At 40.6% G+C, this 15,318-nt stretch overlaps 2 protein-coding genes across 5 annotated transcripts; both read right to left on the bottom strand.

Moving 5' to 3' along the window:
- Nucleotides 1-3,992: 3,992 nt before the first annotated feature.
- ikzf4 (IKAROS family zinc finger 4) lies at nt 3,993-11,413 on the bottom strand. 4 transcript variants are annotated; one of them, XM_084365592.1, is made up of 8 exons: nt 11,307-11,413; nt 9,395-9,449; nt 9,189-9,296; nt 8,784-9,086; nt 8,533-8,700; nt 7,472-7,624; nt 7,202-7,333; nt 3,993-6,748 (listed from the first exon to the last, which is right to left on the bottom strand). In XM_084365592.1, the coding sequence occupies exons 2-8, from the start codon at nt 9,432-9,434 to the stop codon at nt 5,928-5,930; spliced, it is 1,725 nt and encodes a 574-aa protein (XP_084221718.1). In that variant the 5' UTR covers nt 9,435-9,449; nt 11,307-11,413; the 3' UTR covers nt 3,993-5,927. The 4 variants fall into 4 exon arrangements, with proteins under 4 accessions (XP_084221718.1, XP_084221717.1, XP_084221716.1 ...); XM_084365591.1 differs by having other exon boundaries at nt 11,270-11,413; XM_084365590.1 differs by lacking the exon at nt 11,307-11,413 and adding an exon at nt 10,667-11,198.
- A 28-nt stretch (nt 11,414-11,441) lies between these two features.
- Nucleotides 11,442-13,694, bottom strand: dnajc22 (DnaJ (Hsp40) homolog, subfamily C, member 22; the record flags this gene model as incomplete). Its single annotated transcript, XM_084365594.1, has 3 exons — nt 11,442-12,306; nt 12,765-13,057; nt 13,145-13,694. The coding sequence occupies 3 exons, from the start codon at nt 13,692-13,694 to the stop codon at nt 12,130-12,132; spliced, it is 1,020 nt and encodes a 339-aa protein (XP_084221720.1). The 3' UTR covers nt 11,442-12,129.
- Between the last annotated feature and the right edge of the window lie 1,624 nt (nt 13,695-15,318).

The raw sequence follows: 15,318 nt of genomic DNA on the forward strand, positions 1-15,318 counted from the left end.
TGCATACAATATAATGAGAATCGCAGTATGACAAAGTGCAGTGTCCAAATTGCAAGAGGCTTCCATCTTTGATGAAGGTAAAATGTGTGACAAAGCAGGGTCATAATGACAAACTGTGGGGCTGCAGAGCTGCCCTGGCTGACAGATCTTGTTCTCCAGATGTAAGAAAACATTTTTGGTTGGTGCAGACTCCAACAAATGTCACATCATCATGAGTTTAATTGTTTTTTTCAGTGAAAATCTTTCATAGAGATAAGATCACTACCACTAATCATATCGCAGTCACCATATCTATATCTATATCTATATCTATATCTTCTCTGCACTTTTAGTACTTGTACTTTGAATACTTTAAGTACATTTTCCTGATTTTACTTGGATACTTAAACTGAAGTAGCATTTTCAATGCAAGACTCTTACTTGTAACACTATCTTTAATACTTTTACTCAAAGGATAAAAAGGATCTGGTTACTTCCTCCACCACTGCTTTGATCTCAGAAAGGACATTTGAGGTCAGGCAGTCACAGAGCATCAAAGTAGATCTGATACAGGAGCATGCTGCAGAACAGCGTTGCTCTCCTCCTCCTCCTTTATTTACAGTAATCCTATGAATTAACAGAGAACGATGCTAAAAAAAATTTCATAACCATATTAGGTTTTGAGATAAAAGGGCCATACTGTAAGTTCAGTCTATTAATTAGACATCAAGTACAGTTTTAACACTGTCAAACAGCTTTTATTTTGCAAAAGAAGATAAGTTTGATGAGACTCTAATTGCAATTAACAATTGTTTCCATTTTAGATGAATCCCTCTATAATTTATTTGATTAACCATTGGATTGATTAGTCTATAAAATTGTGAAAACTTCCCATCATCATTTCAAGAGTCTGAGATGGCCTCTGCGGGGTGCTTGTTTTGTCCGATCCAAATATATTCTATTTATAATCATGCAGACCTGAGACAAGATGCACACCCTAATATTTGGAAAGCTCAAACTATATAAAAAAGCTAAGCTGATTATCAAAATTGTTGCTCTTTTTTGATCGACTGATTGTTTCAGCTTTACTTTAATCAGCTTGATACGTAATTTGTGTCCTGTAATCAAAGTTGTTAGCAGTGTTTGATAAATGAGTTTCTGGGTCGGTTCCATAATTACGAGTGTGTTTCATCCTTCCTTTTAATCATTTCAACAACTGCGTGTTTACAACAACACAGCTTTAGATTTCTGTTTGTCAACCAACTTGAATTTCCAGTTGTCCCACTTACACTTGAGTGCACTGGATGGATATTTCAAAGGCTTTAAAAGCAGTCTTTGCTTCAACTGCAGCATCAAACAACAGGACTGTAACACTGAAATAATGAAAAACATCAAAAATGCAAAGCTGTGGCTACATTTAAAAAAGGAAGAACAGCATTTAAAAAACAAAATATATTATGCTTGGAAAACAGTCAACAGATGTATTAGTGATGTGTAGCGAATTTGGTTATATGTGCAAAAACAAACGAATTCGAGAATCGATGAGAGGAGCCTGGCTTCTGTAAGCTTCCTGTTGAGGACAGGTGGTATACAGTTCTTTGTAACTGTAAATTCACAGCTAAAACTCACCCTGTTCACACACACAGGGAATGCAAGCTGATTATTTCCTCAGAATTGTAAAAGCCGCACTTACCACATGTACGCACAGTTCTCAAGCTGTGCCAAATCCGCAAATTAACTTTCATGATTGAAATGCCCCATCATGTGTGCACTGTATCACAGCAAGAAAACATCTTTCTCAACAGTTTATGAAAGCTTTGACAGGCAGACTGAGCACCGGTGGTATTTTAGTGAGTTGTTTACATCAAGATTGCTAAAGTAAAAAAAAAAAAACGATAAAAAGCAGCGTACAAGTGCTTTTGTATTGCATATTTTCATTTAGTTCAGGGTTATAAAACTGTCAAAACACCTTGTATCTTTTGAAAGATGCCGTTAAAACGCACCGTACTTCAGTACGCTGCGCTCCCTTGACTTCATCAGGATGAGGATGGGTGCACTGAAGGTCACACTGGTCTGCAGCTTGCAAGTGTGTGTTCTCAAAGTAAGAAAGAATATTCGGTCTATAGATATTACAGACGACATCAAACATAATTCTTACAGCGCGTTCTGCATGACACGAGGTGTTGATTTTGCCATTCTGTAGAGTTGGCTTCATGTGCTGTAGGTGCTTTCTGAATTGCGCCTGGAATTTGTATGTGGGAGCAGCCAAAATAGATTTTCCACTGCAGAGGAAAAAACAGGTCAAACCAAGCTGCAACAGACACGACTAAGGTCTGTCTCACAGGTCCAAAGGTCACATGAATGTAAAGCAGTCTGGCTTTCAGGTTAGCCCTGTTCATTGTCTGTTGTTTTTCGTTCTTTGTGTTTCAAATGTGAATGTCAGAAGAAATACACTGTTTACTTGTACCTCTGAAGACATTCAATATAGACGGTGTAAAAGCGTTGAATACAATTTCAGAAGTACTTCAGTGACACTTTCTATACGTACATACAGCATATTTTTACCTTTTTTGATTTAGGCTTAAAATGTAAATTGTGTGTCCTTTGTGACATTATTCATCTAAAATGTAAACATTTTAAAACTAGGAAAATAGGATGTGAAATTGTAAGCAATGTAATAAAGTTTTATGACTGGGGTTGTGGCATTATACTGTTCAAAGTGTACCGTGGTATGAAAGTTTACCATCATACCATGTATTTGGTATTTGGTGTATTTGGTTATCTACGGTATGTGTCGACATAATATTTTTAAAATATAATTATTATCTTAATATTTTAGAATGATTATTATTAAAACTACTATAAAAATTAAAATAAAAGCCTTTGTTCAACCAAAATAATAATAATAATTAATAATAACAATACTACTACTACTACTACTACTAATAATAATAATAATATTGAAAATAATAATAACAATACTACTACTACTACTAATAATAATAATAATATTAATAATGATAATAACAACAATACCACTTCTACTACTAATACTGCTACTAATAGTTATTATTATTATTATTATTATTATTATTATTATTATTGTGTAATACTGTTATATTTTCTGAGATGGTTATTGTACTGTTGCAACCCTCTCACTGACAAACAGTTAATCAACACTTTATCATCTTTTTAATTTAAATGTGAAAATGTGAACAAAACCTTGTATGCTGGACTTGAAAACCATCCGTAAGTGATTCTCACATACAGCGTTGTATTTATTCAACATGTCCACATTCTACAGTCCAGAACTGCAATCCAATCTTTGACATTTATATGTTTGTTTTGAAAGAAAATGACTGTAATTTTGAATGGCAAGTGATGCTAAAATTACATACTGACGGTCTGCTCGGCAGAACATGAACTTTTAATTACTGCAGATATTTTTCAGTGAGTCAGTGATGAAGGATTCCCTGCAGTGGCAGGGAGCGTTGAAATTATACATGTTATGGCCAATAGAGTTTAAGTTCAATGCAACTCTAGAATATTTTCTGCTTAGATGTTATGATAGTGGTTTCTTTAGTCTCCAGGATTTCTTATAGGTCAGCAGTAATGTAATATGTAGTATAATCTGTTGTTTTATTGTTAATTTAATATACCACGCAGATTACAGGCAGGTACCCAGATCAGGAATATTAATTCTTTACATCCTAAAATCTGACATGGAGTGATGGACAAAGCTGTTCATGATTGAATGTTTCTGCAGTTTCTTGGTAGTAGTAAGCGTAATTAAAGGAATAGTGTCTGATCAGTATACTGTATCTATAGAGCAATACACTGTGAGTCCCTGCAAAGCCTGTAAAATGTGGAACTTTAAAATTGTTATTTGTGAAATAAATATTTAAATATCTGTCAATTATTAAGTCTGTTTGTTCTTTTTATTGTCGCACAGGAAATAGCGAGAAACTCGATGAGAAATGATGCGGATGCCATCATAGTCAAACTCGAGAAGATCACTTTTACAATAAACTTAACTTTATTGACAGTAAAAAGTTTTGAGAATATCGAGGGGCACGCATTTGTTACTGCAAGAACATCTCGTAAAGCAACATGACTTTGAAATACAGTAATGAGGCAGTTGTACATCTTTAACTTTTGAGGTAAAGTGTTTTGTCATGTTACGTCATTCACAAAATATCGTATAACATTGAAAAGTCCACACGAGGAGACAAAAACCCATGCCTCATTTTCACTTCTTGAAGTTACTTCACATTTCAAAAAAATAATTCACAATTCAGGGAAAAAGCAGAAAGTGACAAGCACACATGCTATATTCCATTCACACACACTTCTCTACTTATCAAACCAAGTGCATTTTTAGATTTACTTTTTTTTCTCAAACAGTTTCAAGTATATTTTTGCCTGCGATTAAAAGAAAAATTCAGTTAAAACTATGAAGCAGCAAACCCACAATAACGAGTAAGAATACTGAGTTTGGTCTCATTCATGTTCCCAATATTAACATTGTCAGATAACCCACCGTACTGTAGCAATAAGGTTTTTGGGTGCTATAAAGAAGCAGGAGGTAACATTTCATGGACTTGAGGAATATGCTGGATAAGATTTGGAATATAGCTGATTAAATACACCAAGGCTGAAACAAACAACACTAAATAGATAACCACAAGTGATAACTGAACAGATCCAAACTGATTTGCTAATTAATTTTTAAATAACTCATCTGTTAATTCACTTACATTATGCAAATCGTTTAAAATCCCAGCCTCAACTGCCGAGTGCAAAAACCACAAAAGAAGTGCAGCAAACTCGGGTGTAGACCACAGAACCAGTGCAGCGCTGTGGGACTCTGTGGAGGGCTGGCTCCGTTAAAAATACACCGGTGTTTGCAAAATAAGATGATCAATTATTGTGAGCGTTATGCGATTTATCAGTGCAGTTGAACAATCACAGAAAATAAACTCGTAAAGCCATCAAGTGCTTCGGCAAAGATGTTCATATATAAGCAGGGAACCTAAAAGTGCAGTCCCGTGTAGGTGTAGCACCCTGGGCCATCTCAGTCAGGCTCTTACTGTACACTACATGGCTCATGGTCTGATCTGCACCAGTATTCTAAGGCTCACTTTAAAATCCAAAAACGTATTTTTTTTTAAAACCCGTTTCACACTCAGGTGAATGTTTTCAAGTCCACTTCCTTCATGATTTTTCTCTTTCCTGTGCAGCTGCAAATAACTCTCTCTTCTGAGGTGACTTCACACGCCGTTGAACCACGCTGTAAACAATGTATTCCTACAGCAGCGTACTGCTGTTAGGAGTTAAGGCAATCCATTTCTGTGCTTCGTCTGCGACAAAAGCTCCTCCCGAACCCAGAGGCACAAAGCTCTCAGTGCATATTAAGCTTACCTGACACACTCCACAAAACACCCTCTTCCACCACAAAAACAAAGCTCTTAGTACATACTAAGCATACCAAATATAATTCTTCAAATGTGCATCTTAACTGCCTGCGCGCATGACCTCTCAAAAGTGCTAACTAAATCACTTAGCAAAAGATGGCTAGTCAAGATTTTAGAGCACCATTTCCCTTCCCTTCTTTTTGTTTTTTTGTTTTTTTGTTTTTTTTTTACTTAAGAGGAAATCCCCAAAGAAGGCACTTTTGAAGCAAAACCCGTGGTTTTGCTTTAGATGATTTGATATGGGAGTGCAATCAATCATAGAATGTAATTTGCCTCCACTAAACTTTAAATGTAGCGGTGAAAAGATTTCTCCACCCGCGTCTGCTTTAGTTTAATAAATAATCTCACAATAAAACCACTTTTACTTACACTTGGGATTTAAAGCAACTGATCTGGTGCAGAACAAACGTGAGCCCACAACTTTAGAGAGAGCAGCAGCCGCCTCTCCTCATCCGACCGCTATCCCCCCCGTCCTCAGCCCACCTGATGCTCCCCGCGGCTGATGTGGGACGAGAACTCGTAGCGGTCCTGGCTGCGGTGGCCGCAGATGTTGCACTCGAAGGGTTGGAGGAAGCCGTGACAACCCATGTGGATGGTGTACACGACATGGTCCAGGAAGAGGATGCGACAGTGCCGGCAGTAGAAGGAGCGCACGGGCCGGCCATCCCTGTCTAACACCTGCATCGTCTCCCTGGAAGAAAGGAGCGAACCAGGGCTCCTCTTTACGATGGTTGGGGGTACAGGACACGCTCTCTCCCACTCTTGGTCCACGTCTTTGGCCTGGCTGGGGCTGGAAGTGGGATGGCTGCGGGGCAGTGTGAGGGTTTGGTAGTGGAGGTGGTGGTTGTTGGAGGTACTTGTCGGGGCTGCGGCCCTTGTGCTCTGCTCTTCTGCTGTGCTCTCTGTGTCTGTAGAGTCGGGGCAGCCGTTGGGCGAGGTGGTGTGGCTATGGGCTGAGGGTTGGTCATCGCGGCCTTCGCCTGCCTCCCGCCCGGCCAGGCTGAGAGGCATCACTGATGGCCCACCTCCACCATGGGCGCGAGGGCCCTGAGGAGTCATGTTGCTGTTGATGGAGCCTATAACTGTGCGTAACTCCGACAGGAAGGCAGGATTGAGCTGAGACAATGCCGGTGGCTCATGGTTCTCCCCTTTACCCCTGCCGCCTAGGAGATGTGAACCAGCCAGCCCAGCAGAGTCTCCAACGGGCTGAGAGCTCATGAGGTCCCCCTCCTTCTCGGAGCCAGAGGACAATTCGTAAGGTGCTTCAGGTAGGTCAAGGTGCATGTGCTTTTCGCCTATGAAAAGGACATATGAGTCATAAACAACAATTCAGATGAAGGCTCTCCTCAACGGACATCATCTACTCCATCTGGCCCGTTTTCATGAAGCAACATGGACCAAGTGTGTCCAAACTGGCATCAGCAATTTGATATTTATCAAGATGTAGATATGCCATAACTATTGTTTGATTTAAAGGTGCAATATGTAAGAATTTTCTGTTCAAAACATTAAAAAATTAACAAAGATTATCAGCATAATATGAAGAAATATCAGTTTTGACATTATGATGTCTGTGTATTGTATTGCAGAGATATCTACTGAAGTTACAGCTGGCCCGTCTGGTCTCGGTCCAAAGCACGACAAGATTCCAATTCTTACATATTGCACCTTTAAATTAAAAATAGAATGTGTGTATGTAAAGGTGTAAATATGAATAACATGGCTTGTCTTATTAAAAAAAAACTCACCCAAAAACTTCTGTGGTGTTGACCTCTTTCGTTTAGTGATGCTAATAGCCAGTCTGTCCACAAAGTGGATTTTCTCATTGGATGGCTGCAGCACAGGTTTAGTAACTGTCTCCATATTCACTGACTCTTCACCTGCGAACAGAAAGCCAGAAAGTCAACAACATACCATGTTACTCACTACATGTATAAATATGTTAAAAATGTGCTGGCATTTGCAATCATGCAGAGAGTTACAGTTACAGTGGCCTTCATGTTGGTGTGATATGTTACCTGGTGCTGTCTGTGTGTTGACTGCTGTCTGGTTGTCCAGGCTCTTCAGGTAACTATGGCAGCGCTCTAGATGTTCCTCCAGTGTTATTTGTTGTTTGTAGCTGCGACTACAATAGCTGCACTTGAAAGGTTTTCCCACCGTTGGAGAAGAAACTACAATGAAGACAGAGAAAGACAAAATGGCCAAAATTTCAACTTAAATGATGGACACTGTTGATTGAATAAATGAGAAATAGTTTACCTATTTGTTTGTTGGAAGGTATTTCTTAAAATTACTTATCAGCTACGTTGGTTTGACAGAGTGGATTCCCCCATCGGTCTATGTTGCTTTGCAATGATGACAGAAAAAACGCCCTAACCCTTCACCGCAATGTTTCATTTTAGTAAGCCATCGGAGAGAGTGACGTCAATTCCCTGAAATCCGCTTTGCAAGAATCTTTTCTTCGAAAATGAACCTGTGCGACCCACCGAGATCCACCGAGACCTTCTGTACCTGGGCTGTATGTACAGTATGTGAACATCTGTGTTTACACATTCAAAGCACCAGCAGGATATCCTGTTTTCAGAAAATGTTAAATGTCATATTTTTCATCACGTGTTTTACAGTAAGAAAAAAAAAAGACCGATTTCCTCTGTGCTTCACAGAAGGTCACCATTCTAATGAATCCCTAACGCATACTGTAATTTCATGCATTTTACCTCATCACAATCAGGATTGACATCATCATGGAACAACTGCATCCATCAGGTCCATAACTGAATAGGTGCATTTATGAAAAACCTATTCATGGCATATTGTATATAAAGCTCAAATGGACATTTATGAAGCGCTTTCAACACATTCACCCATTCATACACACATTCATACACAAGGCCAGCCTGTTCATCAGGAGCAATTCAGCGCTTCCTATCTAAAGCATCCCCAAATATTTCTATCCTCAGCCATTCATACACACTCCCATATGGAGCAACATGGGATTCAGTATCTGGCCCAAGAATACTTCAACTTGCAGTGGGGGGATCCAGGGTTGGAACCACCGACCTTTCAAGCTTAAATTTACCTGCATGTGTGCGTAGATGTCCTGCCAGGGCATCTCTCCGGCGACAAGCATAATTGCAAATGGGACATTTGAAAGGCTTCTCTCCTGAGTGCAACTTGATGTGGCGCAACAAGTTCCCCTTCTGGGTGAAGGAAGCTCCACACTGGTTACACTGGAACGGCCTCTCACCTACGAACACAGAGGTAAATCGTTTGGGTTCTAATCCATTTTGTCCTTAAACCGTACTTGTATTGTCACTTCTTGTCACCCACCTGTGTGGCTACGCTTGTGCACCATCAGCACGTTCGGTCCGATGCAGATCATCCCGCACACCTCACACTGGAGCTTCCCGTTGGGCAGCCGGATGGGTCCTGGCGAAGCAGCGTTCGGACTGGCCATCTCATTGTAAACGCTCGCTCTGTCTCTTCCAGCGCCGGCGTACTCTGCACTGCCTTCTTCCATGGGGTCCCCTCTGTCATCCTTCCTGCTGTCGTCCCTCACAGCCTCTTTGTTCTCCGGCTGTGGAGCACCTGGTGACTCATCATCACTGCACAGCTCAACCTTAATGGAGTTTGCTGTGTGGAGAGAGGATCAGGGAAAAACACATTTACCTCCTTGCATAATTGTAATGAAGAATTCTTCACAGGCCACAATGAAAGACGGGAGTGATAACTGACCGCTGAGGGAGCGGTGTGGTGAGGACTGCTGACTGTTGGGAGATCTCGCTGAAGGGCCCTGCAGCCCGCCATAAAGATCCTGCTCCGTTAATGACTCTCCTCCATTGCCTGAAACACAAATATACCCACGTTATTAAAACAAACATTTATGTCTGGTGACTGTACACACAAATGTATAGTAGTTTTACCTTTACACATACACTTACCTTGTGCATATGAGCGTCCATTGCAGTCATCAGCATTCATTCTCTCACCAGATGCCTAAAGGAATAGGATTTTTTTTAATTTATATAGATCCAATCAGACACAATTTTCCACATCTTTGTCACATGAAAATTTACATTTAATACCTTTAATACTAACCATAGAAAATACACTTACCAGCTACTTGTTGAAACAAAAATAAGGCTAGGAAACAGATAGCTTAATGCTCCCACTTCCAAGTTACTAATAATAAGTTCACTGTAATAAAATAATCTAGTAAACTTGAGTTCTGCCCAGCTATTCCTGTATCATGTAGTTTCTCCTGCACCGTGGCCAGCAAATGAATATGAGCGGCCCCACATTTATAGAAAGCTAACGGAGTTTGAGGGAGGAGTTAAAACTATCAGGGCAGGGGTGGACAAAATAGCTTGAATACCTTACACTATTAAGGCAATCTGAGTGCAACACCACCACTAAAGTATACTCGATCAGGGGGCTTTGACGTAATCTCAACAAATTCAATATTAAGTGAAGATCAAAGTTAATTGATCCCAGGAGGGACATGTATCACTTGGGCGAAGATGGAGAGGGGTGGAGGGGAAAGGAATACAGATTAGTACAAAGTGAAAGAAATATTATAAGGCTTATAATACACACATACAGATACGGAAAATAGAAAAGAGAAGTTAGGAGGCTGTACTGTAGTTTTGGAAATTCTTTTTGTGCCTGTGGCAATTACAGTTACAACAAAAGGCAGAAATCTAAAAAAGAAATCTAAAAAAAAGTGCGTCACATCATCACCAACAATAATAATAAATGGTAAAAAATATACCAAAATGAGAGACACACACCTCATAAGACAAGGATTTGTTTTACAGGGCTATAATAGAGGTATATATGGAATATAGTATGTTACCCTGACCAGTATGCATAAATAGTTCTGATAATATATTTGTATACGTAGGTATACATATCATAAATATTATAATACTGAATTTTGTTGAGATAGCGTATAGGTTATGTTTATGTGCTGCAGTGTTTTGTTGTAAATTCTTATTATTTTGTCCACCCCTTGTGCATAACATGGCAAATGTACTGTAGATTATAGGTACAGGTACTCCACTGCAGACACTCAAGTATTTTCTCATTTTTCATTGCAAGACATGCAGCATGCTGATTTTATGTGCCCAGAGTGAAGGTGATGCTCTGTTGAATTTCATGTTGAACCAGAGACACACACGTATAAAAAACCACCCAGATGTGCAATGCTGCACCTTTTGCTCAAATGGATGACAACAATGGACAGAGCAGAGGAGACTGTGGAGCAGGCTAGAGGAGGAGGGGGGGCGGAGACAACCCATCGCAGGGAAAATTAATATCCTGGCATTGGCCGCGCATGGGGAGCAACAGGCGCTGATGCAGCCGGGAGACGCGCCAGTCACACCAGGGCACGGCGATTAAAAAAAAAAAAAAAGGGACGCGCACCAGCGCCGACCCTCGCCTGACAATCCGCCCGAGGTTGGCGACTGTGCAGTAAAACATATTCTCAAATAACTCATGCTTCTCCATACGCCCGTGACTTCTTGTTTTAGCCTGCTCGGTGTTTTTTTTGGTCCGCTACGGCACCGATCGGCTCGTGGACGGTCGAGACAGCGGCGCGACATAACGGCAATGTGTTGCAGGAGTTGCCCCGGTCCAATTTGTCCGCATGAACGCAGCTGTCATCAAACATCGAGCACGTCAAAACTGGCCCGAGCTATACAATGTTTCTCATGAGCCGTTGCTATGGCACCCGACCACACGACAAATGGCATTCACCCCACCAACTACTCAAAAACATGCCGTACTTCAGGATCAAAACCGATGGATGGTCTTACCGAGCGCCGCGGTGAAGTCCCAGAGCCTCTTCCTTACCTGGCGACCGATCGGTGTTTTCCTTTTTAATTGTCTGGATAGCTGTTTGTTTTCCCAGGCGACGACAGCATCTCCGGGATTTTTTTTTTTTTTTTTTTTTTACCTGGGAATCCCAAACAACTTCCGGGCCCATGCTGGGATACAGACCGAATAATTGTACAACAGAGCTCTTGATTCAGTGATTGTCGAATGCATCGATGCGTGTCAGCTCCGGGCACAGGTGGCAACATGAGGTGACATTTATACCATGAGAGGAGCTCACTGGCTCTACAGAAGAGCTCAGGCTGATGTGTGTGGATATTTGTTTAGAGAAATACCTGTCAACAAGCGGATCAACCTGCTGGATGGAATGAAAAATATTAATGGAAAACTCAGACACTGTTTTATGATCAAGGCCTCTTCCGGAAATCATCATGTGGAAAATGGAGTAGGCGGGTTATTTTACATTTTCTTACTTTCTCTTTGGCTGCCAGTCGGGATATAAACCTTTATTACATAATTATTACACAGATTCGTCATTAATGATAACATGAGATGATGTAAAATTAAACGATAGGTGAACTATAAAGGTAGTTTAGCGTTTGATAGTAAGCAAGCACACATAAATAAAAAATAAGTACAATTGTTGTGATGAAATAGTTTATGTTGACATTACATCTGTAGCACCACTAGGTGGCAGCACACTACTGTCTCAAACCAACTTTGCCAAGTAACCAATCAGCCACAATGCAGGTCTCTGTGCATGTTGCTGATTTGTGTACCATGAAAATAGTTGCTGACAAACAAAATGATAAAGACCAGTCAGTTAAGGAATGAGGGGCAACTATTTGAATCGATGAGGTTTGTGCCGTCGCATAAGGATCTCATAAGCCTCTTGGATCTTCACAAACATGGACTCTGCGTCCTTGTTGGGGTTGTGGTCTGGATGCCATGTCTTAGCCAGCTCCCTATAGCTGTGAGTTATCTCTTCAAGTGAGGCCTCTGCTTGCAATGACAATACCTGCAATACAAATGTATCCACATACACAGATCAATGACTTGAACACTGAAATGTTCAGACTGGCATACAGTATACACCTCAAACGAAGTTTCTGATATCATTTTTTCTTTTCTGATATCAATTCTGATTCTTGAACTGGCATTTTGGCCAATATCGAGTACCCATTTGATACCAGTGTGTTAAAAGAATATAAATATAGGCCTGTCATTATTTTTTCTTTCTTAACAGGTACAAACACACAAATTCCTTGCCATTTATGGATTTTGGTTGCTACTAGGGCTGATCAATTAAGAGGTACTGGATAGGTGCATAGACTTATGTACCTATCCAGACACCTGATCCAGCATTTTAGGCTGTATCTGAGGCTTTTCCAATACAGGTATCAGTATCGGAACAACCCTAATAACATTGTTAACTAGTCACTTAAGTAGCCTTTCCAGAGTTATGAGATTGCTCACCTGCAGTGCCTCCTTTTCTCTCTCAGTGTACTCTCTGAGCAGTATTTCCAGCACCTTCCTCCAAGCCTCTTCATAGTACCCCCCTCCTGTAAAAACACACAGGATCCGATAAGGCATTAAAAGAATGTACTCAATCACACTCCTGAGCCAAGGCAGAAACCAGAAGATATCCAGCAGCGCTGCCACACAGTCAGACAGGTAGTACAGCGTGGCTGTGGTGTTATGGAAAATACAGTAACCCAGCGGAGCAGAGAAGGCCAGCCAGGCCAGACCGAGCCTGAAAAGCCGTGGACCTGGACAAAAGACAGAAACACATGTCACTTTAGACTGACGTAATGTTATGGAGTTCTGATATTGTCATATTTGTGAGATCACCTCACCTAGTTCCTGTTTGCTCTCTGGTCTCTGTGGGGGTTTGAACTTGCGGTGCTGTGCAGCAGTGACGCTGGCAGCCAGGCTTATAGGGAGAGGTGATAAGGTGCTGCCATAGAATAATGGGGAAGTTATGAGACAAGTAGTCAGAGTTTTTTGGAGATCTGAGGTCTGCTGGCCAACACTGGACACCAGATGTACTCCTGCACCCACACATAAAGGCAGGACAATCAAGTAGAAGAAATTGAGGGAGTTGAGTCCTATCAGGGCCACGGTGCCAAAGTAGATCCCAACACACACCTGCCCTGCAAATCTGACAGGGCCCACAGGTGGCGGGGCCATGGTGGGGGGTCTTTTTCTCTCTTTCTCTGCATCTTGATTAGCCTCACCGACATATGCAGGAATGCGTATGAACTCTCTGACCCAGCCAAAGCCAAATCCTCCCAGGGTCAGCATCCATAACAGAGCATGGCTGTCCCTTCTTAAATATAAATGATGAAGGCCCAAAGGCCCACCTGCTGCCCACAGGGCATAAGCTACCATTACACTTTTTGCCATCCTGTGGCCTCAGTGGCTCAGTGCCTGCACAGGTGAGTATTAGTCATCCTTGATGAGTACCTGCAATGAAGGAATGGAAGAGTTAAGTGTTACCTCCAAGTAAAAACTATGAAAACCCCAGAAATATTCTTTATAATTTCAGTGGGGGTAGCTAGCTACAGTAGCTGTCAGTGTTTTTATATTCTTTTATTTAGTAGAGATTCTAGGATATATTGTCTATCCTACCATATTTGGCTGTTTTTATTTTAAAGAATGGAAAAAAGCATATATTTTCACATGTGTGTTATACTGCATTGACTGAGAATATCTATTTTACCAATTTCAATTCTTGCTTTTGGTCACTTTTGATCACATCATGCATTTTCATCACTTTTACTTACTGGCTATTTTACCTACTGCATTACAAGTCTGTGTTATACATTTTGGTAGATCTCTCTCTGATCCATGTGCTGCTGGTATCTTGGCCGGCACACTGGAAGGGATTTTTAATCTCTGTGATCCAGTTGCTCGGTTAAATAATATATTATATAAGAGGGATTTATCTTAGCTTACGATGGGCATTGTCATTTTAAGTCATTACGCGATCCAAAACATAGTATGCTGTGACTGTCCATGTTGTTATATGCAGAGTTTTTGGTTTTAGTTTTCTGAGAAAACGTCACATGTTGTAGGCCACAGAAAGTCAGACACTGAGATGGTCAGCTCTAACCTTTCTCAGGCCAATCCACAGTTAAATCAAAGGCTGTATCAGACTGACTCAATCGATTTACTTCAAATATACATTTAAAATATTGGGTTTTTATCTAATAATAACTAGGTTACTTACTGAGACGACAGTTTCAATCCCTTCCAGTCCTTTCCGTAGCTGAAGTTGTTTCATGTGGTTGCAACAGTTGGACTTTGGATCATGACAATGAAATTACGCTACAGCCTCGACATTTAGTCCCCTTGATCATCTGAACTGATAATGTGAGGAAACAGTCTGAAAGGGCCATTTGTAAATGATAGGATACTGAACTGCTCCTCAATTTGTACTGTAACCTATTTAAAGAAGAAGGCATTGCAGACACAGTGCTATAAACATATTAATATTCCATGGTACCTTAACAGGTTATTCCCTGAAAACAGTGACAAGGGGTGTTTAGGGTTGTTTTTACATACTACTGTTGGCAAGCAGTGCCACAATTAAACAAACTCATTTACAATTAGGCTAAAACATTTGCTATCAACATTTTACACAAGTTCAATTACGCCTACTAAGTTTTATGAGAAAAAAATGACTGAAAAGTATAAGTACTCATTAAACACAGAATGAACCTATCAGTGTTATATTATGGTGTGTGATGTTGGATTATTATACTGATGCATTAAAATGTAAGCAGCATTTAATCTGCTTTGTGGAGCTAATTTTAACTACTGATGGGTGGGGGGGATAAATGCTGCAAAATTGCCCTCTTGGATGCCCTTATGGTAGATAAGACATTAATGCCCTCTCAGGGTGCCTTTTCAGTGGACAAAACTTAATAAAGTGCCCTCATTCTTTGTCACGTTTTCTCAGTGGAGAAAACATGACAAAGAATCAGCCAGGATGCGCTTCCAAAGGAGAAAACATAAAGTTGCCCTT

This window comes from Pagrus pagrus (assembly GCF_965226575.1).
Source record: "Pagrus pagrus genome assembly, chromosome: 11".
Taxonomy (NCBI): domain Eukaryota; kingdom Metazoa; phylum Chordata; class Actinopteri; order Spariformes; family Sparidae; genus Pagrus; species Pagrus pagrus.